Here is a 27199-nt window from a genome sequence, read left to right on the forward strand (position 1 = left end):
GGGCCGGAGAGGGAGGTGCGGGTGTCCGGGCAGCCGGCCGAGAGCCACAGCGGGGCCGGCACTTCCCGCTCTCCGCCGGCGAGGCGCTTCCGAGGAGGCGGACACCGGCCGGCATCGCCCCCCCCCCCATCGCCCTGCCTAGCAGCGAGAGCGGCCGCTGCTTTTCTGAGAGCTTCGCGTCCCGGACTCCGCTTTCTCTCCCGGGGGGGGGGTTTATATCCGAAGACCTTTTACAACCTTTTCCCTCCCGTCTTCCGAGATGGGAGTTAAACTCCGGGGTTACGCAGGGTGTGCACCGGCGGAGGGGGGGGCAACGTTATTTCAAGCAACCTGCGGGCGCTTTGCTGGGGAGGACAATTCGTTATGGAGCACAAGCGAAGGAAGCGAGCAAACGGTGCAGCACCCCCCCCGCCCCTTCCCCGGGCAGGCCTCCGAGGGCGAGGATCGCAAAAGCTTCGGGGCGACTCTGCCCGCCTCCCGCTGCCCGCCCGGGAGGAGCGGCGGGGCAGGGCGGGAGAGGCGGCGGGCGACCTTGGGGCCCTGCCGCGACACGTGGCAAGAGAAAGCGAAAGGGCGAGCGGGGGCGAGGAGGCCGCTTGGCATCTGCGGGGGGGGGCGAGATTTGCTCGGGCGTCGATCCGGCTTTTAGAGCGCCGCAGTCTGGGGACTCCGGGCGACACGAAAAGCACGAAGCACCCGCGAGATAACGCCGCAAGCCTGGGGGCCACCGCAGCATTTATCCCTGCTTCAGAATCGGCTAGGTGACTCGGGGCCCCTCGGGGTTTCCAGGCCAGGAACAGCCTCTGGGGGAAACGAGCGCCCGAGCTCAGAGAATTCGCACTTTGTCCATGCCCAGAGGGTTAGCCCCGTCCGGGCCTCGAGGGCGGGGCTGGGCGGGTCCGGGCGGGCCGAACTTAGCCTGGCAGCCCTCCGCCCTCCATTCCCGGTCCGGGAGGTGGACCGCGGGGCGGGGCGGGGCGGGATGGACGCGGGCGTGGAAAGCCTGCCGGCCGCTCCCGGAAAGCTCCCGCCCAGCGCCACGCCTGCCGGAGCGCATCTGCCGCCGCCGCCGCCGCCCGGGCTGCCGGGAGCCGTCGAGGTGGCCATGGACGGGCAGGCGGCGATGGCTCCCTACGACTACAGCCTGATCGTGGGCCCCATGCAAGAACCGGCCAGCCCCAGGACGCCGCGGCTCGACTCCGCCGGCTGTGCGCCTCTCCACACCGGACACCGGACCGCGGCGCAGCGGTACAACGCCCGGCTCTGCCAGGCCGGCCTGGAACCCGAGAGGTGAGCGCGGGCGGGTGGACGGGCGGACGGGACGGGCCCGCGGGGCCCCTTCCAGGTACGCGGCTCCCGGAGCGAGGGTCGCGGGGCAGTGGGTGCGCGACGGGTCTCGCGGGGGTTCTGCACCGCTGGCTCCGACCAGCCCGCCCGCCGCCGCCGCTTCCAACCGAGGAGGGCAAAATATCCTCCCAGCCCTGCAGGGTAGGCTTCAGGCTTGAACCGGCTGGTTCGCCCTGGCCGGCCTGGTACCATCGCCTTCCGACGAGAGGAATGGACGGTCTCTGCCGGAGCAGATCTGTTGGGCATCCCCTGTGCTGAGGATTTGGGATCTGGGATCATTTTCTTACTTCCTTAAAATATTCGAGCTTGACCTGAGATTGAATTCTGCCTTTAAATCGACATTCTGGATTTAGAAAGCATATTATAATCTTCATCATATTTTCTTTGAATGAATGGATCCTCCATCTTGGGGAGTAGTCTATCTCTGAATACCAGTTGCTGTGACACCAGGAGTGAGTGGCTGCTCCCCCCTCCCCCCGCCTTTTCTGAGGGAATCCCTTGTTAGGTGGGGAGCAAAGGACACTCCCCCCTTCACTGCTCCTAGTGTGGCTTGTCTTGTACTGTATTTTGCAGCTCCTGTTGTGAAGTAGGTCAGAATTCCTCCCCCCCCCCCAAAGGTTCAGCACTAATGCCGAGCATAGCCGGGCTACAATCGGGCAGTAACCCGGTTTGACCATCCTGTCAAACAGTGTGGGATGCTGTGTTTTAGCCATGATTTACTGAGAGAACTGGGTTTCTGGGATGCTAACATACCACCCAGGCTTCGTAAGCCACAGTGACCGTGGGTACACAACACCCCACAGCAAAATCACCACGTTGAGGTCAAGGATACATAAATGGATTCAGGAGAGGCTGTCTGCTCTCTGGGTGTCTCTCTCTGCACTTCAGGAGCTTCAAGCAAGAGAGAAGGCACCCATTGAGTGTTGAGTGCGGATTTTGCTCTCCTAAAGAACCCCTGGCAGTTCCTCACCCAGCTCCCTGCCAGGGACTGGTGGCTGTGGCACAGCAGATCCTGATACGGGGCTGCCAGCCTCACCCACTAGGGGTGGCCCAGAAATCGTGCAGACTAGTCAGGAAGGGGCGGTGCAGCCCCCCCCATACCTGGGATGTGTGTGTGTGTGTGAAAGGCCAGGATGAAGAGGGAAGAAGCAAGGCCCTTGGTTCTCCTTTCAGCCTGGAGCTCCAGGGGGAGACGAGAGGGCCGGTGCTCGCTCACACCTGGGCTGTGCCTGGGATCCTTGGAGGGAAGCACCTGGCCAGGGTGGGGAACCATGAACAGAGTCAGAGGAATCACAGGGACCAAAGGCATCTGCGACCTCCTCTCCTGAACCTGCATGATGGCTGGGCTGTCTGAAGGGTCGGGTTGCAAAAACCAGGGGTGGGAGGAAGGATCAACCATGGGAGCCGGTTCAGACAAGATGCAAGTCCAGGCAGAAAAAGGACTGGCAGTTTTTGTTGGAATAGGTTTTGCTTGGCTCCGCAGGTTGTCTGAACGAGCCAGGGTGTTTCGTGAGCTGGCTGTGGGATGACCTATGTTGTGAGAACCCAGCCATGGCAGGCGCGAGTGTGCTTGAAACTCTGCGTCTGCCAATGGTGGGCCCTCCACACGCAGGGTCTTCCCTTCAGGGCACCACCCTTGGGAGCCCCCTCCGTTCGGGAGGTCGAGTGGGTGGGGAGGTCCAGGGCCCACTGGCACCCAAACAACACCCTGGCCTTCCCCCCCCCTTCTGTTTGGGAAACGAGCGTGACCTGCCTTGAACCGATCGGATGGGGCAGGATCAAACTCCTGGCCATCGGTAAACCTTCGCTGGGGTTGTTTGTGCCAGAGTTGGGCTAACGTGTCCTTTCAGGCTGGACACAGAGAGAGAGAGCTGAGTAAACAAACCCCTCAGCATAAACACCAGGTGTATTGTTGTGTTTGTGAGCTGCCAAGAGTCCACTGGAGGGGTGGGCTGTAGCCCTGGGCAGTGGGTCAGCAGGCCTGCAGGAGACCATTGGACACACAATGGTGTGTGTGTGTTTGTGTGTGTTTTTTTCTGCAGCCCCGTGGAGAGTGAATTGGGGGTGAACCCCACAGAAAACAGCACAATTGCCATTATTAAACAGATGTTGAATAACATCTGAATCTTTCCTCCCCTTAAAAATCAGCTTAAGGCAGTGTTTCTCAACCTTGACAATTTTAAGGCATGTGGACTTCAACTCCCAGAATTCCACAGCCAGCAATGCTGGCTGTGGAATTCTGGGAGTTGAAGTCCACATGCCTTAAAATTGTCAGGGTTGAGAAACACTGGCTTAAGAGAAGGTAGGGGACCTTGGGATCTAATCCTGAGAGAGGGCTCTCCAAACTTGGCAACTTTATGACCGGTGGACTTCAATTCCCAGAATTCCCCAGCCAATGCTGGCTGGGGAATTCTGGGAACTGAAGTCCACCAGTCTTAAAAGTTGCCAAGTTTGAGGACCCCAGTTCTAAATAGACAGGCAGCATTCCTTAAATGTCAGACATTTTGGTTTCACAGAATTGGTTTGATGACCCATTTTTTAAAAAAAGATTTACTTGCTATCTTGGAATTCCCGCATTTTCAACTCGTGCCAAAAAGACGTGTGTGTCTGTGTGTGAGAGAGGGGAGCTTCCCTCTAGAATTGGCTGCAATAAAAAAAGGCAAGTTTGGTAACTAGTTAAAAACAAGTTGAGTTCCTCTGACCTTTAGAAGTATGGGGGGGGAGCTCTGAGCCACCCCAGCAGTGCCAGCTGCCAGTGCACCAGGTGCAGCATATGCCCTTCAGCCCTTCCGGATGGCGGTTGTAGCCCTCCTGTGCTTTGCCTGTATGTGTGAATGTGTCTGCTCTGCAAGGGGAGGGGCAGGCCTTTGGTGCTGCTTTTCGCCAAAGATCTCCATCCTCAAGTCACATCCGTTCAAGGCCCAGAGGCTGTGGCCTGCCTGGCTGACCTGGGGAGGGGAGATCCTTTGGGCCACTGCACTCAACTATGGAGGAGGGGGTGCAGCTGCCGGCCCCTTGACCCCGAGAAGCCCAGCTGACTGGAGAGCCGGGAGGGGGGTGGTGTGCAGAGACCCTGCCCCAATGCAGCCAAGCCTGTCAGGGAGCTAGCAAAAGGAGAGTCCTGCTGCACAGAAGGCTGGGCCCAGCTGGTGAGGCCAGCCAGAGGGCAGCGATGCCCAGGCCAGACCTTTGAAACCCCTGGAGTGGGAGCGCTCACATCCATGCAGAGGCTGGGGGGGGGACAACAACGGCTCACCTAACACAGAGTCAGACAAGCAGCACGTTCAGACACTGAAGAAGGGGAGAGCCATGTTTTGGGCCCTACCTCAGTGGGCAGAGCTGCTGTCCCCTGCCCTGGCCCAGGCCACCCTAGAAGTCAGCCCATCTCCCTGGTGGAAAGGGACGGGGGTGTTCTGAGAAGGGCCAGGCCTCTCCTCCTGTCTCCATCTCTGCTCCCAGCCAAAATAACAGCACATCAGCAGCCAGAAGTCACAGCCTGACCTGGCCTGCTGGCAAGGGAAGGTGCAGCTTCCCCTGGTTCTTTGCAAGGGGTTGCCCGGGCTGGGTCACCATAGGAGGGTGGGGAGGAACAGGACAGGTAGTCTGGCGGCTCTTGCAAGCCCTTCCGCGGGATCAATCCGGTCTTGAGGAGATCTGGTGATCTCTGTCCATGGCAGGGCCCCCAAAGAAGTGGATCACAACCAGCAGAGGGGCATCACGGTATAATTCTTCGATCCACCCCAGCCCTGGTTCAGGATCCCAGGGGGCATCGGGCGCTGTCGATCTGTGCTATTCACTCTGCCAACATTGGGTGGTCTAGCCCAGGGGTAGGCAATCTTGGCTGCTTCGTGACGCGTGGACCACAGCTCCCAGAATTCCTGAGCCAGCCTGGCTTAGCTTGGAAACCTCTCCCTTTCCCCTCAGCATGGCTGGCTCAGGAATTCTGGGAGTTGAAGTCCATCAGTCATAAAAGAGCCCAGGTTGCCTACCCTTGGTCTAGCCAGACCCAGAAGCAGATGTGCAAAAGTACGACAATTTGTGGACAAGGGTGGTTGTGCTGTCCTCCAGATGCCATGACCTGACCCCTGAGGATTCCCCCCCCAAGTGCCCGGCTGATCTTCTGCAGATCCCTGCTCTGGCGGTCCTCGTCCTGGCAGCCATGCCCACTGGAACTTGCACACACCACGGCCTGCCCTGCCCTCGGGCAGCCTCCCCGGCCCTGAGCTGCAAAGCGGCTTCCCCCGGGGCTATTTCTGCCTCAGGACAGAGAGTGACGTGCGGCCGCTAATCCCTAAAGCCCTGAAGGGACCGGCTCAGCCACAGGGAAGCGCAGGGCAGAAATCGGCAGCTCAGTGGGGTGTGTGTGTGTGTGTGTGTGTGCCGTCCCTCACGCTTATGCCTGCTGAAGGGTGCGCAGCTACCCTGGGGAGGCAGTTGGGGGTCCCACTGGTGCCAGGAACCGGTGTGGAGCCGTCCTGCTTGTATCTGGTCACTTGGACAGGAGGGCCGGCGTCTCCCCACAGGAAGGAGGCACCGGGGGCTTCTGGGCCCTCGGCTGGACCCACGTGGCTTTCTCCTGGGGGCCTCCCCTTCCTGCCTCTGTGGGGGGGCAGGGTTGGCTGAAATGAAGCAAACTTGGAGAATTTTACAAGAGTGCCTTCTCTCCACAACCCATTTTTCCCTGGCTGGGCTTTGCCAGGTGCCCGGAGAGAAAAGATAAGATAACCTTTATTGTCATTTTTATACTGTGGGCACAATGGCACACATCAAAAATGAAATTTAGTTGTCCGCTCTCAAAGTGAAACACATACATGACACACACTTAAACATACTATGAACTTTATTTCTTTCTTTTCCTAAGCTGCCCGATGCCACTCTGGCCAGTCAGGGACGGAGACAGAAGCGTGCCCAGTTACCTCTCCCACCACCCCGTCCTCCCACTGACCATCTGCTTGGCTTCCAAACTGAAGCAGCCCTTTTGCAGGCAGCTCTGGGGCTGAGTTGGCCTGGCCCCACACCTGGACCGGGAGGGGCTAGGAGTGCCCCCTCCCATCTCTCCGCCCAGGCTGCCCCCCTCCACTTTGGCAACCTCTCTGAACTCAGTGTCCCCCCCCCCGCAAGAGAAGGGTGGCCTTGGCGCTCCATCACGCTGCAGGGCTACCCAGCCACCTGCCTCCCTTCCCTGCAGTGGAGCTACACAAACAGCAGCAGCAGCCCTGGTTGCTGGGGCCCCCGAGGCTATTTTGCTGGTTCTGGGGGGTCCCTGGAGGTGTAATTACCTAGGCAAGTTGTTGAAGGCAACAGGTTTTCTCTCTGTGTCCCTGTATGTGTGTGTGTGTGTGTGTGTGTGTGTGTGTGTGTGTCTGTGTGTGTGTGTGTCTGGAGACAGGAACTGCTGCCACCTGCAGGCTTCCAGTTAGCGCCTCCTGGTCCTGAGAAGTAAATCCAGCCAAAGCTCTAGTGCAGGGGTAGGCAACCTTGGCTCTTTTATGACTCGTGGACTTCAACTCCCAGAATTCCTGAGCCAGCTATGCTGGCTCAGGAATTCTGGGAGTTGAAGTCCACGAGTCATAAAAGAGCCAAGGTTGCCTACCCCTGCTCTAGTGGGAAAGGTTCAGGAAGGAGGAGGAGAGGGGCTGGAGACCACCGAGACCCCCTGCCTTTGGAAAGTGGGGGGGGGGTGAGGAAAGCCCTGTAGGGGTGCTTTGGTGCCAGTTTTCAGCAGCCTCTCAATCGATGCCCGGGGCTGGACCCAAGGCAGGGCTGGGGGGCAGCCGCAGCTTCAGCCCCTCCCTCCATCGCAATGAAAAACAGTGTGGAAGAAAAGACTGTTCAACCTCAGGTGCTCCAACGGTTGGTGTTTAAGGAGACCTCTGGTCCAGAGGGAGACACTCTGAGTTTTTTTTCTGAAGACAGGGGGGGTTTTAAAGCCCTCTTCCAAGGGAGGGGGGAATGCCTGAGCCCCCTCCACACACACTAGGCAAGCTGCTGAGGGGGGAGGGAGTCCTCTTTCAAAGGTCATCCTGAGTGCAGACTTGCACTGAACATGGGGTCAGGATCTGTGATCCGTTTGACCAAACATGGCCAGCTGAGACCCCCCCACACACACACATACATACCCTGCCCCCCAGATGGATTCTTCTCCTCCAGTTTGCATCTGCTCAGAGTTGTTACTGGGAGAGCTGGACTGAGATTTTCAGTTCGGCCAGTAGGGGGCAGCAGACGTCCAGAGCCCTGCTAATCGTCCTGAGCTGATGGATGTATGGCAGAGGAAAGGCTGGGGAATTCTGGGAGTTGAAGTCCACAAGTCTTAAAGTTGCCAGGCTTGGAGATCCCGGGGGCAGGGGAGCCCCAAATCAGGAGCAGCCTGATTGCCTCTTTCCGGCCACAGAAGCGTTCATCTGCTGCACAGATACATACATGTATACACACACACACACACACACACACACACAGTACCCACCTATCAAGGGCAGGAAGGAATCGGGGTCCCCTCTTACCATGAAGGACTGTCAGGGGTTGATTAAATCTTCACCACCCGTCAGAGACACATTTAAGGCCCAATTAAGGGACGCACTTAATTGTTTGCCATGCAAGGAAGGGGAAACTTCACCAAAGGGGAGTTAAAGCCCCCCCCCCCAGCCCTCCCCCCTCGTCAGCTGCTGCTCAGTCTGACTGGGATTTTTCAGTCCAATTTTCGGTTTTTCCAGGATGCCAAATCACAAGATGAAGCAGCAGCCCCAACGCACAACGAAGGGAGGACACCAGGGCAAATTCCAGCCTTGCGGAACAAAAGTGATGATCCAGAGATTCCTTCTGGGTGGGGCATGTTTTGAACAGTCCTGAAGCTGTTCCTCACCCCCCCCCCCGTTGAAGAAACGCAGTGAGCCCCCCCCCCGGTCCTTTGGGCTTCCGGGAGGCCATATCCCATGGTTCTGGCTGTCCCCTCTGGGCAAGGGGATGCCCTCCCAGAAGAGGGAGTGCCAACTTCCATCCCTCTCCCCAGTCTTAACCATAGGGGCACCTGCTCGAGGGTCTTTTGGGCCTGTCCTCAAGAGGCCACCAACTTGGCCTCAGTGTGGATGGAGAGGATGGAGAGTTCTAGGGGCTTCCAGGCTCTCTTGCTCCAGCATTGCCAGCCAGCTTGGAGCCCACCAGGCCGGGATTAGCCTCTGCGGAGCTGCCTGTTGTGCCAGCCTGGGGCTCTAAGGAGGGGGGAGCAGCTACGGTGGGCAGCGGGCCAGGCTTTGCCTGGGCACAGCAGCTCCTCAGGGCTTGTGGGCACCGGAGCTGCCTTGGATCCCCTGCCCTGTGTTCAGCAACTCTGTGTGTGTGTGTGTGTGTGTGTGTGTGTGTGTGTGTGTGTGTGTGTGTGTGTTGAGGGGGATGCACAAATCCCCACTTGCCAATTCTTGGAACTCCAAATTGCTCTGTGTGTGTGTGTGTGTGTGTGTGTGTGTGTGTGTGTGTTGAGGGGGAGGGGGATGCACAAATCCCCACTTGCCAATTCTTGGAACTCCAAATTGCTGTCAGTGGCAGGACTAGGCTCCAGGCCAGCAGAGGAACAGGGGTCTCTGAGCATAATCAGAGTGCCTTGCCTTTTCTTGCTGAGGACTTTAAGGCACTCTAAAGAGCCTCTCAGAATACAGCCAAGTCACCTGCCAGCTCGGAGGTTCAGGTCTGTGGGGTGAGCCAGCCCTCTTGCCACACTGACCTGCATCCTCTCCAGCCCAACGGGGGCCGAGGGGGCAGTGGCTCAAGGCAGGAACCTTGGCCCTGGAGCAGCCATGCGGGCCTCACACCTCCAGCCACCTAATACAGTCCTTGTTCGTCGTATAAACAGAGGCACAGAGTCAAGATCAGGTGAAGTTCTAGCACCGCTTTATAAAGCCTTAGTAAGGCCACGCCTGGAACGCTGCATCCAGTTTTGGTCACCACACTACGAAACAGATGTTGAAACTTTGGGAAAAGTAGAGAAGAGCAACTGGGATGATCAAAGGCCTGGAGACAAAAACATTTGAGTTTGGCTAGTCTAGAAAAAAAGGACGAGGGGGGACATGATAGCAGCGTTCCAGTATTTGAGGGGCTGCCCCAGAGAAGAGGGGGGGGGTCACCCTCTTCTCCAAAACCCCTGAGGGCAGGACAAGAAGCAACGGATGCAAACTCATCAAGGAGAGAGGCAACCTGGAATTGGGGAGGAATTTCCTGACAGTGAGGACAATCAGGCAGTGGAGGGGCTTGCCCTCAGAAGTTGTGGGGGCTTCCTCAATGGAGGTTTTTAAGAAGAGACTGGACAGCCACTTGTCCAGATTGGTGTAGGGTCTCTTGCTTGAGCAGGGGGTTGGACTAGAAGACCTCCGATGGCTCTTCAAACGCTGTTCTGAATTGAAAACATCTTCTCGCCCCGTTCAGGTGGAAGCCCAGCTACAGGCAGGGCAGTGCAGGGCAGGGCAGAGCAGGGCAGGGCTGATGTTCCTCAGCTGGGAGGTTTGCCCAGCCGGCCGAGGCTTGGCGTGGGCTTCTATTCTATCACACAGGAGCAGGATGGGAAACGTTATGGGTGCTAGAAAGGCACCTGTTCTTTCAAGCAACTGTAGCTCTGCCTGGAACTACAGTTCCCAGGATTCAACAGGGCAGCAATGGTCAACCTAGCCCAGGATGTGGAAAAGGCCTTGCTGTTTTCTGCTGCCAGCTAGGCCTGCACCCTGGAGAGTGCATGCCCTGTTCTGCCCCCTCCCTCCGAAAGTGGCACCCCGCCTCAGTCCAGCCACTCTCAGCGCTGCTCTGTGCTCGGCCTTGGCCTTGAGATCCAAGATGTTGCCCTTTGGGGAAGCAAGGTTTCTCTCCTCCCCCCTTTTCTTGGCAGATGGACCCCCTCAGCCCCCCCCGCATGTGTTCCTGGTACCTCAGTGCCAGCCTTTGTATTCTCCTTCCGGGGGGGGGGAGCCTCGGCTGGGGGCAAATTGGAATCATGGGTCTGGGAAGAAGGCAGGCATTTAATTGAGCCTGGCTATCATGCCCTGGTCAGGAGATCCGGATGAGCTCGTGGTGGCCACTGCCCATCAGGAAGGGGGTGCAGATGCAGGGGGGGAAAGGTCAGCTGGACTCTGCGGCACGAACCCCAAGGTGGAGCTGGTTCAGACCAAATGCCAGAGACACACGGGGGGGGGCTATGGGGGGTGCGAGACCCTTCCCCCTCTCCTGATCCCTTTGACCAGGCCATCCGTCAGTCGGACTGAGGCTGGGCTGGGCTGCTCGGGCAAAGCGTAGCCACTAGGCCTTCCCACTGGATGGCAGAATGAGGAGGGGGTTCCTGGGTTCTCTTTTGGCTTCACTCAAAGGGGCCGCTCAGAAAAATAAAGAAACAGCCAGAACAATCTGATAAAGACAAATCAAAATCACAGAAAAAAGTGAATTTGGCCTGGAAGAAGAGCTTGTCCCCCCCCCGCCCCTTTCGGGGCCAGGGAAGGACGGGGCCACCGCAGCCAGCCTGGGGGTGGGGGGGAAAGGCCCCTGGGGGAGGGTCAGCACGAGGAGCCCCAGGGCCGCCTCTCCTCCTGACCCTCAGACAAGTCCCTCCGCGGGCAGACCCCGACCCCGGGACCGGCCCGTCCAGCCAGGGGAGTCCCAGAGGAGGCGTCTGCAGGGCAGCCCGGGCGGGGAGGGGCGCGGGGGGAGGGCAGCCAGGGTCGAGGGAGGCCAGGCTGGCCCAGGGAGGGGCCGCCCCAGGCAAGGGGAGGGGCTGCCTTTGCCCAGCCGATTCGGAGTTCGCTGAAGGAGGCCCCGGTTGCGGGCAGGAAGGCCGCCGGAGCCAGGTCACGCGAGCCCCGGTCACGAGCCCCGCTTCCCGGCCGAAGGGAGCGCAGGCCAGCCTCGCGCGAACCGACCTGCCTCCCGCCGCTGCCCACAGCACGTGACTTCTCCAGCCCCGGGCCCGGCGGCCGCTGCCTCACGGCGGGCTGGGCCGGCGGGCGCGCGCCGGTCTCCCCCCGCCCGCCCGGGCTCAGGTAGGGCGGGGCGGGGGCGGCCGCTGCAAGGGACGCCGGGACGCTGACGTGCAGCCAGGAACTGAGCCGGGCGATGCGCGCGGGAGGCGGCGGGGCGCGCGGGCCAGCGGGCAGCCTTCGCACGGCGCGTCTTCCGGGGGGCGCCGCGCGGGACCGCAGCCCAGACAGGGCGGGTGGGTGATCCGGGCGGGCGGGCGGAGCGGGGCCCCCGAGCGAGCCCGCGGCGGGGCCTCCTCCGGGGGCGGCGGGGGAGGAGCCGCCCTGCTCGGGCGGCCCCGGGGGCAGCAGCGCATCCCTGGAGCGGAGCGCCGGGAGCCGCCCAGCTGCGGCCGGGCCGGGCGGGTGGGGATCCCGGGCAGGGCGGGGTCGAAGGGTCCGGGCGGGCGCAGGCTGACAGCCCCTCCTTCCCTGCGCAGCATGGCCGATTACCTGATCAGCGGCGGCACCGGCTACGTCCCCGAGGATGGGCTGACGGCGCAGCAGCTCTTCGCCGTGGCGGACGGGCTCACCTACAAGTAAGCGGCGCCCGGTGGGAGGGCTCCGGGGGCGCGGGGTGTGGGGGGAGGCGGCGGCGCACGTGGCTCTGCGGAGCGGGGCGCACCTCTGCCCGGCCTGGGAAGGTCCGCGCCCGGCCCGACGCTCGGGGGCCGGCCGGGCGCTGCGGGCTTGCGCGAGTCCAGGCGAGGGGCTGCTGGCGACGCGGAGGCAGCGCGCGGAAGGGCCGCCCGCCTCTCCTATCCGTGGTGGCTGGAAGGCGGCGGCTGCCGGAGGGGAGAGGGACCCCTTTGCTGCCGTGGGCAGAAGCTGCCCCCCTTTGCTCAGCTAATGGTGCCTCCGCCACCCCCCACCCCCGACCTCCAGCTAAGCCATTGCGGGAGGCCGTGTCTGGGCCGAACCGCGTCCACGCAGCAGGTTAGAGGGGTCTCTGCCGACCCCTTTGACCGAGAAGAGTGCCCTGGGCAGAAACGTTGCGAGCCAGACCTGGCCTGCAAAATGTGGTCAGGACGGGCTGGCTGAGGGAGCCGAGCCCCCCACCTTAGCAGCATCCCTTTGCTCCGGCCCTGGGTGGAGGCAGGGGTGCCTGGAGCCTGGTTGGCAGCAGGGCAGGGGCTCGGCCCTCCTGCCCCTGAGAAGATGCTCTTCTGCAGGGGGTTGCAGTGCCACCAAGAGGGTCTTTGGGCCAGGCTTTTCTCCCCATCATCATGGAAGTCTTAAGGCTCCGGGCGTGTTTACTCGGAGGGGCAGCTACGTGCCCCCATGGTGCTGCTTACGTCCGGGTCCAAATGTGTGCTGGTGCAACTGGGCCTGGCCCCACTGCACACCTGGGGCTGCCTGTGGTGGGGATAGGCCTTAGCCTCCTGCCCCTTGGCTGGGGGCTTTCATGCCTTAAAAGGTCAGTGCTTTGAGGGTGGGAAACCCCAGGATGGGGAGGGGCTTCTCAACCACCTTGGCAGCCTCTTGATGCCCAGGGGGGCCTGGGCCCCAGATCAGGGCCCTGAACCCAGGGTTGGGCAGGTCTCAGCCTGGCTTGCCTTCCTACTAAGAGGCACTGCAGGGACTCAGCAGCCAACAGGGGTAGAAGCAGACGGTGCCTCCTTTGGCCCAGCAAGAGCCCAGCACTGCCTGTCCCCATGCAGGGGGGCTGCTGCGGGGTCCCCCACAAAAATAGCAAAGCAGGGAGAAGTGAGGCAGGACCGGGGGGGGGGGCGGGCTGAGCATCCTGTCAGCTTTGCAGATCATTGTGCAGACTTTGTCGGAGGGGGGAGGCCTTCCGTTCTTGGTCCTGGTTTCGGAAAAAGGGAAGGAACGAAGGGAGGAGTTCTCCACGTGTGAGATGCATGGGGGGGGGCGAGCAAAGGAGTCCCACGTGGCTCTGTCAACAACCAGACTTTTCTAACTTGTGCTGATTTCACTGAATGTGTGCAGCTCCTTCCACACCTGTTTCCCTGCTTGGCCTCCCCCCTCCAGCTGTGGGGGTCGGTCTGTACTGCAAAGGTGGACTCGCTCCTCCCCCCACCTCCGGTTTCACTTTCAGTGCTCTGCTTCTTCTCGGCCTAGCAAGGTTTATAATCAAGTGGACATTTGTTTCATTTCTCGTTTCCGACAGAGAAAACCAACGGTTGAAATTAGCTCCTTCTGAACCGCAACAGCCGTTGGGGCCAGGGGCCAGAGAAGTGGGGTGCCCCCTTCCTCGGAGTTAGGGGCAGGGGGTCTCTCTTGCGTTCCTGAACCTGGCGGGGGCTGGGGCTGCATGCCCCCTTCCTAGTCTGCAGGCCCAGTTTTACTTACGTTTCCTTGTTAAATATCCTAAATCTCTTTAGGGAAAATGTTGCGATATTTCCCATGCCGATAAAGGCCCTCCTTAATGGCAGGTTTAAACAGCCCCAGTCTGGTTGCTTCTTTGCAATGGTGGGTTCTGTTAATGTTTGACTGCCGAGCCTTGCCCAGAATCCTTTAGTTTAAGACTTCTGGACTTCAGCTCCCAGAATTCGGCTGAGGAATTCTGGGAGCTGAAGTCCACAAGTCTTAAACTTGTCAAGATTGCTTTAGGGGACAGGCTGGGCACCGATGTTTTAAACGAAACACTGGTTTTCAAAGCTGGCAGGTGGCATGCCCAGAGCCTCCTGTTTGAGGGCAGGGGGGGTGGCTGGTGAACTTTTGATCACCCACTCACACCAGCCTGGGGGGGCCCATAGTCATCCTGAGTCCTGGGCTTGTGGGAAGGAGGGCCTGATGTTTGTTAGGCTCTGTCCCAAATTAAATTGACATTCATTTGCATTTCGTTTGGGCACCTGCCGGGCCTCGTGGAATGTGTCACTTAAATGCTTTTGGTTCACGTTTCAAGGAGAGGAGGTGTCCCCACAGGTCAGCTGCTGTTGCAAAGGCTCTCTAGAAATTAGGGGTGGGGGCCTGTGGGCAGGGTTGAGCCAGGCTGTTCAGAGTGGGGGTCTGTGCAGGGATAGAGGAGCAGCCCCTTGGTCCCTGCACCAGGGTCGTGTGCCCATCACCGAGTGCACGGGCTGCCCAGGGAGAAGGTGGGGTCCTTTTCTGCCTTAAAGCTTAGCATGCGGTCAAAGGGAGAAGGGGCGATGATGCAGGGGTCTTGGAATGGGGTGGGGGGCCTTTGGGAAAGCTTCCTTTGGGGGTTTGAAAGACTGGCTTGGATCCACTTTGTTTCCTGATGGAAACCTCGGCAATTTTGATCTCTTTGAGGATTTACAGTTTGTTTTGCCTTGCTGGCATCCTCTCATGTATAAACTCTGTTGTATTAAAATTGAAAAGTTAGATAAAGGTTCAAAGCCCTTTCGGGGTATCCCCAGTTCACAGTTCAGAGTTGGCACTGCCTTGAACTCTACCCAGTGAACAGAAAACTTTTGTGCTTGTTAAACACCACGGGAAGCAGAAATGGAGAAATCATAGCCTAGCTCAAGGCAACGGGCTGGTTCAAAGCACAGGCTGGATCGTGGGGGATGAGCTTAAACAGGCCCCCAACTCTTTCCAGTCTTGTAAATTGCACTGCCGCTGCCTGTTCTTTCTTATTTGTGCTACAGAGGAGGGCAACTGAACACACACACACATACACACACACACACACACACACACACAAAACTCTCTGGACAAGGTTGGTGATGTCTCTTTGATCTGAAAAGGTACTTTGGCTGACCAACAGCCTTACAGCCTCCTCCTCCTCTGCTGCCCACCGGTTTCTGGCTGGATTCTGGCCAGGTTATGTCAGGGTGTGCTGACTTTTGGAGGGCTGGCGACGGAGGTGGTGTGGCTGTCCCAGCCCTCCTGGCGGCCTTCCACGTTGCTCTGGCTGGCTCCAGGGCTTGGCAGCTGGAGGCTCCTCGCAGCGGTGTCAGTTAGTGGCTTTAAGCGGGGAGGGGTTGGGGCATGGCATGCCCCGGATTGATGGATGGGAGAGGAGGGGTCCGGTGCTGGGTTTCTTAGCTGTGGAGCTGCCCAGAGTTGCACTTTACCAGATGGGCAGCCGCATCAGCTGTGGGCTGCATGTGGTGCCAGGCCAGGACTGGTCCGCCTCCTGCTTCCCGTTGCATCGGGCATGGGGTGATGTCTCTGCCTCTCTCTGCAGTGACTTCCTGATCCTTCCTGGCTTCATCGACTTCACGGCAGATGAAGTGGTGAGTGTAGCAGGGGCAGCCGAGGCTTCCCATGGGCCTCTGGGGAACCCATCACGGGGGGGGGGGCACAGCCGTCCTGTTCAGCTCCCTTGCGCTGAGAGCTCCAACTTGGCTCCTGTGGCTTTGCTCGGCCATCTGTGTCCGAGAGGCAGATCGCTCACCTTTATCCCGTTGCCAGTGAAAGGCCCAGGTGGCCCCCTCCCCCAGTTTCAGGTCCTCCTGCCGCAGCATCAGCCTTAGCTTCTCTGCAAGACTGAAGGGGGGGGGGCGCCTTCCAGCTTGGCCTGGGAGAGGACGGGGGAGGGACACCTGGCGGGCAGAAGACCAAGCTAACCCTCACCCTCCTCCCTTGCAGGACCTGACCTCCGCTCTGACCCGGAAAATCACCTTGAAGACCCCACTTATCTCCTCCCCTATGGACACCGTCACAGAGTCGGACATGGCCATTGCCATGGCGGTGAGCCTCTTCCAGGGCTGAACCCTCTGGGGTCGGTGGGGCACCCGCTGTGGGTCTGAGGATGCCCGGGGATGAGCTGCTCCCAGACCCACTTTCCCCAGGGAAGGCCAAAGCAGGGGCACTTCTGCTCTGGGGCCAGAGGACAGAAGCCACGGTTGCCGCCTGGGCTGAGCAGCCCCCCCCCCCGGCCCTGGGACTTCAGGGCTCCCCATCTCTCCCGCTGCAGCTGATGGGGGGCATCGGGATCATCCACCACAACTGCACCCCGGAGTTCCAGGCCAACGAGGTCCGCAAAGTGAAAGTGAGTGGTGGCTGCTGGTCCTTGGAGTTGTGAGTCGTGCGCGTGAGCGCTGGGCAGGGTGTGGAGCCGGCCCAGAGACGCCGGCGGGAGGGGCCGTCTGGATGCTCTGGGACTGGCTCAGCAGTGGGAGCCCCCCCCCTAGACTTGCCCGCCAGGCTCCCCTGGGTAAGAAGGCAGAGAGAGCGAGTGGGGAGGGGGGGCTCTGCAGAAAAGGCCTCTCCTCCCTTCCTCGGCCACAGAAGTTTGAGCAAGGCTTCATCACGGACCCAGTGGTCCTGAGTCCCAGCCACACCGTGGGGGACGTCTTGGAGGCCAAGATCCGGCACGGCTTCTCGGGCATCCCCATCACGGAGACGGGCAAGATGGAGAGCCAGCTGGTGGGGATCGTGACCTCCAGGGACATCGACTTCCTCTCCGAGAAGGACTACAACATCCCTCTCAGTGAGGTGATGCAGCGACCCACTTCCCCTCCTCCTTCCGGGGGATCAGGAGCCCTCTTGCGGGGTGGGGTCCCCAGCAAGAACCAGCCCCTCCTTTGGGGCCCTGGCCTGGCTGGATTGGGGCCCCTGCTGAGCCCTGTTTTGGAGCCCCGTTGCTGTTCCTATCATCCTCCCCCATCCCTGAAAGGCAAACCAGTTGGGGGGGGGGCTGGTTCACCCCTTGGCTAAAGCAGCAGCTGGCATCTGGCCACTCCAGGGGCTGAGTGGGCTGGCTGAACCCGTTCATCCATTCCCTCCCCCAGGTCATGACTCCACGCAGCGACCTGGTGGTGGCCCCCGCAGGCGTCACCTTGAAAGAGGCCAACGAGATCCTGCAGCGCAGCAAGAAAGGTGGGAGGGGCTGGGAGGCTTCTGGGGCTCCTGCCCTCAGATGGGGGGAGGTGGGGGGTCTCCCAGTGCCCTGGGCAGGGAGGGAGGGGGGGAGGGAGGGGAGGCCGTAGCCCGAAGGAGCCGTAGCCCGACGGAGCGACTGGCCGGCCTCCCTGCCCTTCAGGCAAGCTGCCCATCGTGAACGAGGTGGATGAGCTGGTGGCCATCATCGCCCGCACGGACCTGAAGAAGAATCGGGACTACCCCCTGGCCTCCAAGGACCCCCGCAAGCAGCTGCTGTGTGGGGCAGCCATCGGCACCCGGGAGGACGACAAGTACCGGCTGGACCTGCTGGTGCAGGCCGGTGTGGACCTGGTGGTGCTGGTAGGTGCGGAGCGGACTCGGGGGGGGGGGAATGGCCGGGGGGTCTCCCCAGGCGATTCGGAGGGTGCCCCCCCTTTGCCCCTTCTCAGGCACCCTAAACTCTGCCCCCAAACAGGGAAGCGAAGGGCCGTTTAGAGACAAGGCTGGCATGGCTGGGAGCAGAGTCTGCCCACTGACCTCCCCCCCTCCCAAAAAGCAGCCCCTGGAAGGCCTTGTGTCCCACCGCTAAGCCCCCTCCCCCCCCAGCTGAACGGTCTCCCCAGGGCCATCAGGAGCCCCGGGAGTGGAGACGAGCCCATCCCCCACCCACGGAATGCCCCCCCGGGCTCCATGCTTCCTTTCTGCTGCTCCGGTAGAGGAGGAAGTACGAGCCCCCCCCTGCCCCCTCCCAGCATTTGAGGCTGGCTGAGCTGTGCAGCTGGGATCCTGGTCTGTTTCTCAAGGCTACGCTTGGCGTTGCTCGCTGCCCCCTTGGCATGGCGCCCGGGGGTCTGGTGCCTTCTGCCCCTTAGTGTCATTTGTGGGTCGGTGTGGTCAGAGGGCGCTGCTCACCTTGTGCGCCATGGGGCACCTGTGGGGCTATTTGGGTGCCTGATGGTCCCTTCCTTTCTTTTCTTCCCCCCCCCCAGGACTCCTCTCAGGGAAACTCCGTCTACCAGATCAACATGGTCCACTATATCAAGCACAAATGTCCGGAGCTGCAGGTGGTCGGGGGCAATGGTGAGCACCTGGGGGGGTGCACTGGCTTTGGGGGTCCTCCTTTGGCCCCCACCTCCTTTGCTTCAAGGCTGCTTCCCCAGCTGGGGGGGCCCTGCAGGGTCCAGTTGCAGCACACACCCACGCTTTTCCAGCTGACTGACCTGGCCAGGTTATTTATTTATTTATTTATGAGACTTATATACCGCTTTAAGTGCAAGCACTCTCTAAGCGGTGTACACCAGTAAGCAATGTATATATATATTTACGTTGCCCCCAACAATCTGGGTCCTCATTTTACCTACCCCGGAAGGATGGAAGGCTAAGTCAACCTTGAGATTTGAACCGCTGACCTGCTGAACATAGTCAGCTAAAGTGGCCTGCAGTACTGCACTCTAACTGCTGCGCCACCTCGGCTCATCAGCAGGTTACCAGGGGGCAAATGGGACCTAGTGACTGGTTGGGGGGAGGGGGCCATTGCTCTGCACATCCCACATTTCTGGCACCTGCAGTTAGGTGCAGGATTACAAGGGACATCTTAAAAAATACGACCGTCCGTACTTGCAGGTAAGCCGAGAATTTTAGGTACCAAAATGCACCCCCCAAATTGGGTCTGGCTTACCCGAAGGACACATGGGAGTGTTTTGTTGTTACAGTTGTTAAGTGGATCACAATAGTTGTTAAATTAGTGACACAGCTGTTAAGTGAATCTGCTTTCCCCATTGATTTTGCTCGCCAGAAGGTCGCAAAAGGGAATTGTGCCACCCTGTGACCGTCATAAGCATGAGCCAGATGCCAGGCCTCTGAATCTGGATCATGTGGCTGTGGGGACGGCTGCTGCAGTCGTAACTGGAAAAGGGTCATTTTTCAGTGTCGTAACTTTAAAATGTTGTAAGTTGAGGATGTCTATATAACCCAAACCCTCAGATTTTTAATCAAAATACCATGAAAAATGGTATATTGACATTATTCGTGGTATTTTGGTTAAAACTTCACAGGTCAGTTTATCCCCTGATTGGCTTATAAGCAAATATATTCAGAAGACACTGGTAGAATTAAAGTTTCGTCCCAGAACTGCAGTTTGTTTAGAAAATACCCCATGGAAATTCTCACAGTCAGGTTTTTTTCTGTCTGTGACTAAAAAAACGGACGGATGGACCGCCAGCCATGCAGGTGGGTTGGATAGGACCCCGAGAAGTGTGTCCTCAGTGCAAGAAGGAGTGCAGAGACAGAAGCTTTGATTTCAGTATAAGGAGAATTGCTTTTGTGTGTAGCTGTTTCTGGAACTCGCTCCTCCTGGCTTCTTGGCGCTTTAGACTCGGTGACTTTGCAGAAATTCCTGAATTTACATTTTCTGGCTTTATTTTGCCAGAGATAGGCAGGCTGCAGAGTGGAGTGGGGAGGTGCGGGGTGGATGGCAATCCGTCCTTCGTGCCAGAAGAGTGCCTTGGTGTGGACTGAGGGCCCTGGAGGGTCTTTTGCTGCTCGGGGGTCTTACGGGCCTTCTGCTTTCTGCCCTACGGGACGTGCAGTGGTGACAGCCGCCCAGGCCAAGAACCTCATCGATGCTGGCGTGGACGCCTTGCGCGTGGGCATGGGCTGCGGCTCCATCTGCATCACGCAGGAAGGTGAGCCTGGGCTGGGACCCCCAAGTGTGGGCACCCCCTGCCTCGGAAACTGCGGCCTCTGAATTCCTTGTGTGCTCCCCGGGATCCTGGAGGGGGCCCCTCTGGGCTCAGCCTTTTGTGCAGCCACAAAATAGCCCCCAATCTCCCCAGCAGCCCTGATGATAACGGGAGAGGGGAGGAGCTGGCTTTTGCCCAGCCAACCGAATGAGGGAGGCTGTCCCAGATCCTCTGCCCCCCCCCAGCAAAGGGCAGAGAGCCCCTTCCTTGGCCTTTACACCCTTTACCGGGGCTGCTGGTCAGCGGGGTTGGGGGAGGCAGAGTGAACCGCTCAGAAGGCGAGCGTCCCCCGGCCACTCTGGCCCCTGGCACTGGGCACCCGCTGCAGAGTCCCAGGAGCTGCGGAGGCTGGTGCTCCCGTGCCCGGAGGCCGCAATGCAATCATCCTTTTCTCCTCTCTGGGTCTCTGATCAGAGCCGCCTGCGCGTGCCTGGCTGCAGCCCCTGGCTCTCCGGAGCTGCCGGGGCGGCCGAGGGCCGGGCCGGACCCTCGCTGGGCCCTTCCTGCCTATGACTCTCCCTCCCTCAGTGATGGCGTGCGGACGGCCTCAGGGCACCGCGGTGTACAAAGTGGCAGAGTATGCCCGCCGGTTTGGGGTACCTGTGATCGCAGATGGCGGGATCCAGACAGTGGGCCACGTGGTCAAGGCGCTCTCGCTGGGGGCCTCCACAGGTGAGGGGGGTTGCCTTAGAGGGGGGGGTAGAAAGACCCGAGCCCTTTTGGTCCGTGACAGGGAGGTCAGTGGCAAATGAACCGCTACCGTAACGCTTACATGCACATGCATGTTTTCTCATCTTCTGCAAATAGGTATTGCATACATACGTGCCACGAGAATGCGTGACTGTTTTGAACAAACTCAAGTTTGTTCAAAACAGTCCTTGAGCTGCCAATTAATTGCCCCACTTTAGGCCACGAAGCCCCCCCCCAACCCCCCAATCCTCCTCAGTGCTGTTGGGGGGGGGCTCTCTTGAGGCTGACTGACCAGGGGTGGCTGGTCTGCTTGAGGGGTGATTGCCCCCCCCTGGTATGGCCTCCCGCCCTACCTGGCCCTCTCTTCTCCCCCCAGTCATGATGGGCTCCTTGCTGGCGGCCACCACGGAAGCCCCCGGGGAGTATTTCTTCTCCGACGGGGTGCGGCTGAAGAAGTACCGGGGAATGGGCTCCCTGGACGCCATGGAGAAGAACCGCAGCAGCCAGAAACGCTACTTCAGGTGAGGGGGGTGAGGGGGAGAAAGAGAGGGATGGGGTGGGAAAGCCCCCCTCCCCCGTGGGCAGGCAGCAGGGATGGGCCCCAGGGCATCCAGCGGGAGAGGGAGGGATGGAGGGGCTGCCGCAAAGAGCCCCTGCAAAGTGGGGGAGGCCTTGGTCAGGCCGGGCAGCTCTTCTGCCAGGCCCTATTGGCCCCAACTCAGGCTGGGGGCAGCCCTGGCTGGCCGAGAGCGAGCGAGGTCACGGTCGTTCTGCCGCAGGATGGGTGGCCCAGCCCCCCCTGCTTCTGAGCTGGGGGGGGGGCTAGAGGGGCTGCCCTCCAGCGTCTCCCTGGCCTTCCTTGCAGCGAGGGGGACAAGGTGAAGGTGGCGCAGGGCGTGTCCGGCTCCATCCAGGACAAGGGCTCCATCCACAAGTTTGTGCCATACTTGATTGCTGGCATCCAGCACGGCTGCCAGGACATCGGCGCCAGGAGCCTCTCCGTTCTGCGGTGAGTCCATGAGCGTTGCTGGGCCAGTCTATGGGGGGGGCTCCCCTCTGGGGCCCCCGGGGCTGAGAGGGCCGCTTTGGGCAGCAGGAGGGAGGGAGGAAGGGGTGAGGGGCCGCAGGGCACCCAGGGAGTCAGAGGGGGCTTCCCAGAATAGGAGGCCCTGGGGGAGGGCATGGTGGGGGGGGCACAGCATCGTCCCCAGTGGAAATGCGAGGAGACTCCGAACGGTGTCCCTCAAGCCCTGGGTGGCTCTGAGGGCTCCCCCTCTCCGCAAAAGGGCCTCAGCCTGGGAAGGTTGTGCCAAGAAGGCCTCTGGAGGAGCCGCCCAGCCGGGGTTCCCGTGGGGAGATCTCGCCTCTTCCTCCACAGACAGCCCCTCCCTCTCTTAGCCCCCCCTTCCTGCCTTCATTTGGCCAGCTCTTCCTCACCCTGAAGTCTGAACTCCCCACCCCCTCGGCTGCCCCCTCCTATGATGTCAAAGCTTAGTCCCCCCCCAAAGGCCTGGGTTCGGGTCCTTAGCTGGGGTTCCCTCTTAGACCGGGTTTCCCCTCCCCATTTCTCTCTCCCTCTCTCTCTCCCTCCCCCAGGTACCTAGAAAGGTTGAGCCAGCTGCAGCCTCCCTCAGACCCCTCGGGTATCCCCCCTGGCACCATCTGCACTAGGCCCGGTGCTCCTGGGGGGCTTAGGGGAGAAGAAAGACCCCCCCTAACCCTCCCCTCCTTTTCCTCTTGCCAGCTCCATGATGTATTCGGGGGAACTAAAGTTTGAGAAGAGGACGATGTCGGCCCAAATTGAGGGGGGAGTCCATGGCCTCCACTCGTAAGTCTCTCTGCTTGTTTGCAGCTGCTGCCCTGAAGCCCCCTCCCCCCCAGCTTCCATCCACCCGCTGCCCCTTCACCCCCCATGCCCAAACCAAGCAGGTCCAGGGGAGGGAGGGAACACAAGGGTGGGCCTCCTGCTGGGTGATGCCCTCCCCCCTCCTCTGCTCTTGGACCTGCGGAGCCCCCCCCATCAGCTGCTGGAGGACAAGTGCAGCAAAGGGGGGGAGGCTGCCTGCTCCAGCTCCAGACCTCCTTGTGGCTCCAGGGCTGGGGCTGGGGGGCGTGGGGGACTCCGTCAAGCAAACAAGGCGGCCGCTTTTGAGGCAGGGCCGGAGCCAAGAGTCGCAAGGAGGTGTGCGGTGTGCAGAACCAACGTGTGTTGTGCTGCACCTGAATAAATGCATTGTGGCTTGGCAGATTGGCAGAGCCATTCGGCAAGGGGGCAGCTTGTCTCAACAGGAACCCCAAATGTCCTGCTGGTTGTGGATGCGGCCTTCAGGGCTGGGGCTCCTTGCCTCCCCCCACAGGATTTGTGGACAAGTGTGCCAATCTTCCAAGCCCGCCTCCCTCCCTCCCTCCCTCTGGGCGCGTGGAGCATCCTGTGCAATGGGTCGCCCTGTCCTGCCCTTCTGCTTCCCCCATCTTTCCCTCCTTCTCCCTTCCCCCCAGTAGCCCCCAAGGCTGTCCTGTCTCCCCGCAAAGTGTTGCGCCCAGAACACCTCTTGCCGGTTGGTGCCTCTTCGCGCCTGCACTAGATTTCCCACACTGTGTGGGGTGCATTGTGCACCCTCCTCATCCTCCACTCTGAAGGCCAGGGGTGAATGGGTGTGCAACGGGAGGTGCTAAAAGCAATGGTGCCCATTGCCACGTTGCCTCACCCAGTGCCCAGAGTTGCTGCCTTTCCGGGTCACTTGGCATTTGTCCTAAGGGGAGCCTGCAAGGGGGCACCCTCCCCATTGCCTGCCCCGCTGCTCTTAGCCAGGGGAGGGGTGAGCTGAGGGGCAGGCAGCCTCTGTGGGCGTCTGCTGCTTTGGGATTGTTGTGTGGAACACAGGCCGTCCGGCTGCAGAGGGATTGTGGGTCTGCTTGAGCAGCAACGCTTGGGGGGGCGCTTGGCCTGAGGAAAGAGAGATGCCCCCTCCCGCCTTGGGCCTGGCTGAGAAAAGATCCAGCGGGAGGGTCTCTTTCAAAAGATGGAAGGGCTGTTGAAGGGCAGGTACCGGGGCAATTGCACGCCTGGTACAAGCAAGAAGAAGCCCGCCCTGCTGGGCCTTATTTGGGGCACTTCCCCTGTCTTTGTGCCCGCTCTTTGGGTTCTCCAGTCTTCCCCAGTGTCCGAGGAGTTCATTCCAGGAAACAGTCCCTTCTCCCCTTGCCCGCCCCTTTCGGGAAGAGCCATCGGGCTGAGCAGGGGCTCTTCAGTGGCCCTTTGGGCAGTGCCTTCTGGGGCTCCAGAGCCCCGAGGGGGAACACCTGCAGAGCTTGTGGGGGGGAAGGCCCACTGAGGGAGGGCTCCCCTCACCCCCAGCAGAGGGAGAGAGGGAGAGCTGTGCTCGGAAAGGTGCAGGGATTGATGTGGGATTAGACTAAAACTGAAGAAGTTAAACACCGGCACAGGGTATCAAAGGGGGGGGGCAGTTTTGAGCCGTGGTGACTCAGTGGTTAAAGTGCAGCACTGCAGGCTGACTCTGCCTTCCCACTGCCAGAGGTTCGATCCTGACCGGCGCAAGGCTGACCCAGCCTTCCGTCCTTCCGAGGTCGGCAAAATGAGGACCCAGATGGTTGGGGGGGGGGCAAGAGGCTGACTCTGGGAACCGCTTAGAGAGGGCCTCTGTGAACCGCACTGTGAAGCGGGATATAAGTCCAAGGGCCGTCACTATTGCTAGTTGCTGTATTGTGTGTTGTGTCCTTACTTTGCTTTCCTGGAGAACTTAGGTGAAGTTTTTCTCCCTAGCGGCGGAGTAAAAATCTAGGGAACTTTGTCCTGTGGCCTTTTCTCCTTATGGGCACTACGTATCCCATACCGTAAAGCACGTGGACCCCGAAGCCCATCAGGTCCGACAAGGAGCTTCTGCCCTGAAGCTTCTTTTCTGCCTGGGGGGGGAAGTGGGGGGAGCTCATCTTGCAGAAGGTCTACGTGCTTCCTGTGACCTTGGTGGGGCCCCCAGGCTCAAGCTTTTGGGGGGGGGGCATTTGGAGGTGGAATTGCTAGTAGCCACCCAGACAGCCACAGCCAGTGACTGGGCTGGGGGGGCCCTGGGGGGCAGAGAAGTTGGGGTTGGCAGGGAGGGTTTTGCTGGCTCTGGTCCGGCTTCCCTCAGCAAGCAGAACTGTTCTGTGGGGGGGGAGAGCTGTTGCTATTCGTAGAAGGAGGCTTTTGGGGGTGTCCCCCCAACCAGCAGCGTTTCCCGTGGCCTGATGGACAGCCTTTCTGCTACCCCTTTTTCTGCTTTCTGTAGGAAGAAGGCTGGAGAACCCCAAAACTTTTGCATCCTTTGGGGGAGCAGTTTGATTACCCCACCTGGTGCTCGAGCTTGCTTCTGCTTGGCTGACACCCCCCTCCCCAGTCCCCACATCTTTCGGGCTCAGGAAGGCCAAAACAGCTGTGCTGTGAGGCCGCCCTGTCTTGGGGGCTCCTCGTGTGTGAAGGAGCAGGAAATGGGGGGACGGTTTCTCTTGTCCTATTCCTTGTTGGGGGACATGGCAGATGGGTAAAAGGGGAGGAGCTTTGAGAAAAAGAGAGACTCAAAGCTGGCTGTCTTAGCCCAGACCCCCCATTAGCCTGTTGCTGACACTGTTTTGGGTGCCAACTGGAGGTGAGCAGCTCTGAGGCTGTCCTCCCAGGTGGGGAGGGGGCTTTGGAGCCCCTCCAGATGCATGTGGGAGCCCTGCAGGGACCTCGCCCCCCCTCAAGGCACCCCAGGAACAAAGGGGGCCTGGCACAGGCTTTCTCTTGCTCTGGGCTGGCTTTTGGTCCCTGGTGGAGAGGTGCAGGAAGAGTTGGGGGTGTCCCAAGAGGTCTTGCCCTGGCAGGGGAAAGAAGGGAGGGGGCTGCAGGCCGGTCTGAGGGGTTTCTGCTAGTTGGGCAGCGCTGCGGCTCCCGTGGGCCCTGTGCGTGGTAGGACCAGCAGCTAGCAAGCAGCTCCGGGGCTGGTGTGGTGACGGTGAGGCGGTGGGGGTGGGGGTCTCGAATGAGGGGAACACGTTGACCTTGTCCCTTTTTCTCTCTCTCCCTCCCTGCCCCCCACCCCCCACCCACTGCCTTCCTGTAGCTTTACGTTTCTGCCATGTAAGTAACTGACTCCGAGCCACCCTGGGTGTGCTGGATGGGGGTCAGTGGCGCCCTCTTGCCCATCACCCCAGGATGGTGGATTGGGTGCCTTGCACAGCCCCTCCCCCCTCGCTCGGCCAGTTGCTCTGGGCCAGTGCCACCCCCCACGTGGACGGGGTGCCCGCCCTTCCCACAACCCTGGTCTCTGCCATGAGCACCTCCTGCGGGGGGAGGGGGGAGCCAGGGGGATGCCCTCTTCGGTGGGGGCTGGTGGTTTCAGGGGTGCCAGGGAGGCTGTGTCTGGGGGGGGGAGGGGAGTGGAAGGAGCTACGTTGCTGTTCTCTTGCCCAGGCCTGATGCCCCCCCAACCCCGAACTTGCCTGGCCAGGGTGGGCTCCCTTGGCAGGGGCTAAGCCCTGCTCTGCTCCTTTTGATGCCTGGTGCCCCTTGTGGGCCATGGGGGGGGGTTGAAATCCCTGGGGGATCCGAGGGGCTCCCAATCCTTTGGGGAGGGCTCATGGCTTCTGGTTTTTCTCTTGTCAGCTGAGGGCCCAAAACCCACAGCAGCCCTTTTTCCTGCCTTCTCCTGCTGCCCCTGCGAGCTACCTCTGCTGTCCCCCCCCCCGACCCTTTTATGCTCCCCCCGCCTGATTTGCTATCTCCCTCCCCATGTTACCTGGTGAGGGTTGGGGGTCTCTGCAGGCCCCTTTAGAGGAGAGCTAGCAAGGGGGCTTGCTTGGCACCCTGGGGCTTTCCTCGGGGGGCCAGTTCCACTTCCTGCTGCCCCCCCTTGGGAGACTGATTTCAGGAGAAAAGGTCTCCCCCCCCCAGCTGCCGGACAGAGGGACTGATCCTCCTTTCCCCTCTGCCCCCCTGCAGTTACGAGAAGCGGCTGTACTGAGGACAACTTCCAGAGCAGCGGCCAGTGACCGCTCCGGCCCCCCTGCCAGTGGCCACTGCTGAAGCCCACCGGCAGGCCCACCTCTCCTCTCGCCCCCGGTTTGGCTGCGGCCAACGCCTTGTGCTTCGGACTGCCTGCAGGCGGCGCCTCGGCAGATCACAGCTCCTCTCGCCCGGCGGTGGGCAGAATCGAGGGGTGGGGTGAAGGCCCCTCTTGGGTTCTCCAGCTTGCAGGCGGGGGGCCTTGGGTGGTCTCTCAGCCCTCCCCTCCTGGGCACAGCCTCTCGCCCGGCAGGTGCAGCTGGACCTGGCCTCCTGGGCCTCGGCCAGGCAGCCGGGAAGGATTTGCGGCCCTCCCCCGGGCCTGGGGGGGGGTGAGGGGGTGGGCTCAGGTGGAAGGAGCTGCAAGGGACCAAATCCAGGACAGCAGCTGAAAAGGGTGGGGGCACCTCTGTCCAAGCCCTTCTCCACCCCCAGCCCCAGGCCTTCCTGTGCTGGCTCTCCAGCCCCCATTGCAGCTTCCGTGCTTCTCTGGGGAAGAGGATCTTGGCTATGAAGGGGAGGGGCCCAGCTTCCACACACACACACACCCTGGATTCCCAACGCTGTAATTTTCCGCATGCCAGGGCCCTACGCTGCGTCCTGTATTATCCATAAATAAAAGCAGCAGAACATCATTA

At 60.5% G+C, this 27199-nt stretch overlaps 1 protein-coding gene across 9 annotated transcripts; it reads left to right on the plus strand.

The window, feature by feature from the left end:
* The first annotated feature begins 999 nt into the window (after window positions 1–999).
* IMPDH1 (inosine monophosphate dehydrogenase 1) lies at window positions 1000–27199 on the plus strand. Of its 9 annotated transcripts, none has more exons than XM_039333378.1 (16): window positions 1000–1290; window positions 11771–11869; window positions 15448–15496; window positions 15852–15953; window positions 16180–16254; window positions 16494–16700; window positions 16997–17084; window positions 17248–17447; window positions 18077–18167; window positions 19667–19771; window positions 20243–20500; window positions 20895–21039; window positions 21384–21527; window positions 22263–22346; window positions 25621–25637; window positions 26499–27199. In XM_039333378.1, the coding sequence occupies exons 1-16, from the start codon at window positions 1106–1108 to the stop codon at window positions 26546–26548; spliced, it is 1899 nt and encodes a 632-aa protein (XP_039189312.1). In that variant the 5' UTR covers window positions 1000–1105; the 3' UTR covers window positions 26549–27199. The 9 variants fall into 9 exon arrangements, with proteins under 9 accessions (XP_039189312.1, XP_039189313.1, XP_039189315.1 ...); XM_039333379.1 differs by having other exon boundaries at window positions 1002–1290; window positions 19676–19771; XM_039333381.1 differs by having other exon boundaries at window positions 1003–1290; window positions 20357–20500.

Source organism: Crotalus tigris, unplaced genomic scaffold (genome assembly GCF_016545835.1).
Source record: "Crotalus tigris isolate CLP2741 ecotype Arizona unplaced genomic scaffold, ASM1654583v1 scf7180000024475.591531, whole genome shotgun sequence".
Taxonomy (NCBI): domain Eukaryota; kingdom Metazoa; phylum Chordata; class Lepidosauria; order Squamata; family Viperidae; genus Crotalus; species Crotalus tigris.

Coding starts and splice junctions, on each gene's coding strand:
- IMPDH1 (XM_039333378.1), top strand. CDS start 1,106: ATGGACGGGCAGGCGGCGATGGCTCCCTACGACTACAGCCTGATCGTG. Junction 11,870..15,447: donor GCGGACGGGCTCACCTACAA/GTAAGCGGCGCC, acceptor CTCTCTCTGCAG/TGACTTCCTGATCCTTCCTG. Junction 16,255..16,493: donor ACGAGGTCCGCAAAGTGAAA/GTGAGTGGTGGC, acceptor CCTCGGCCACAG/AAGTTTGAGCAAGGCTTCAT.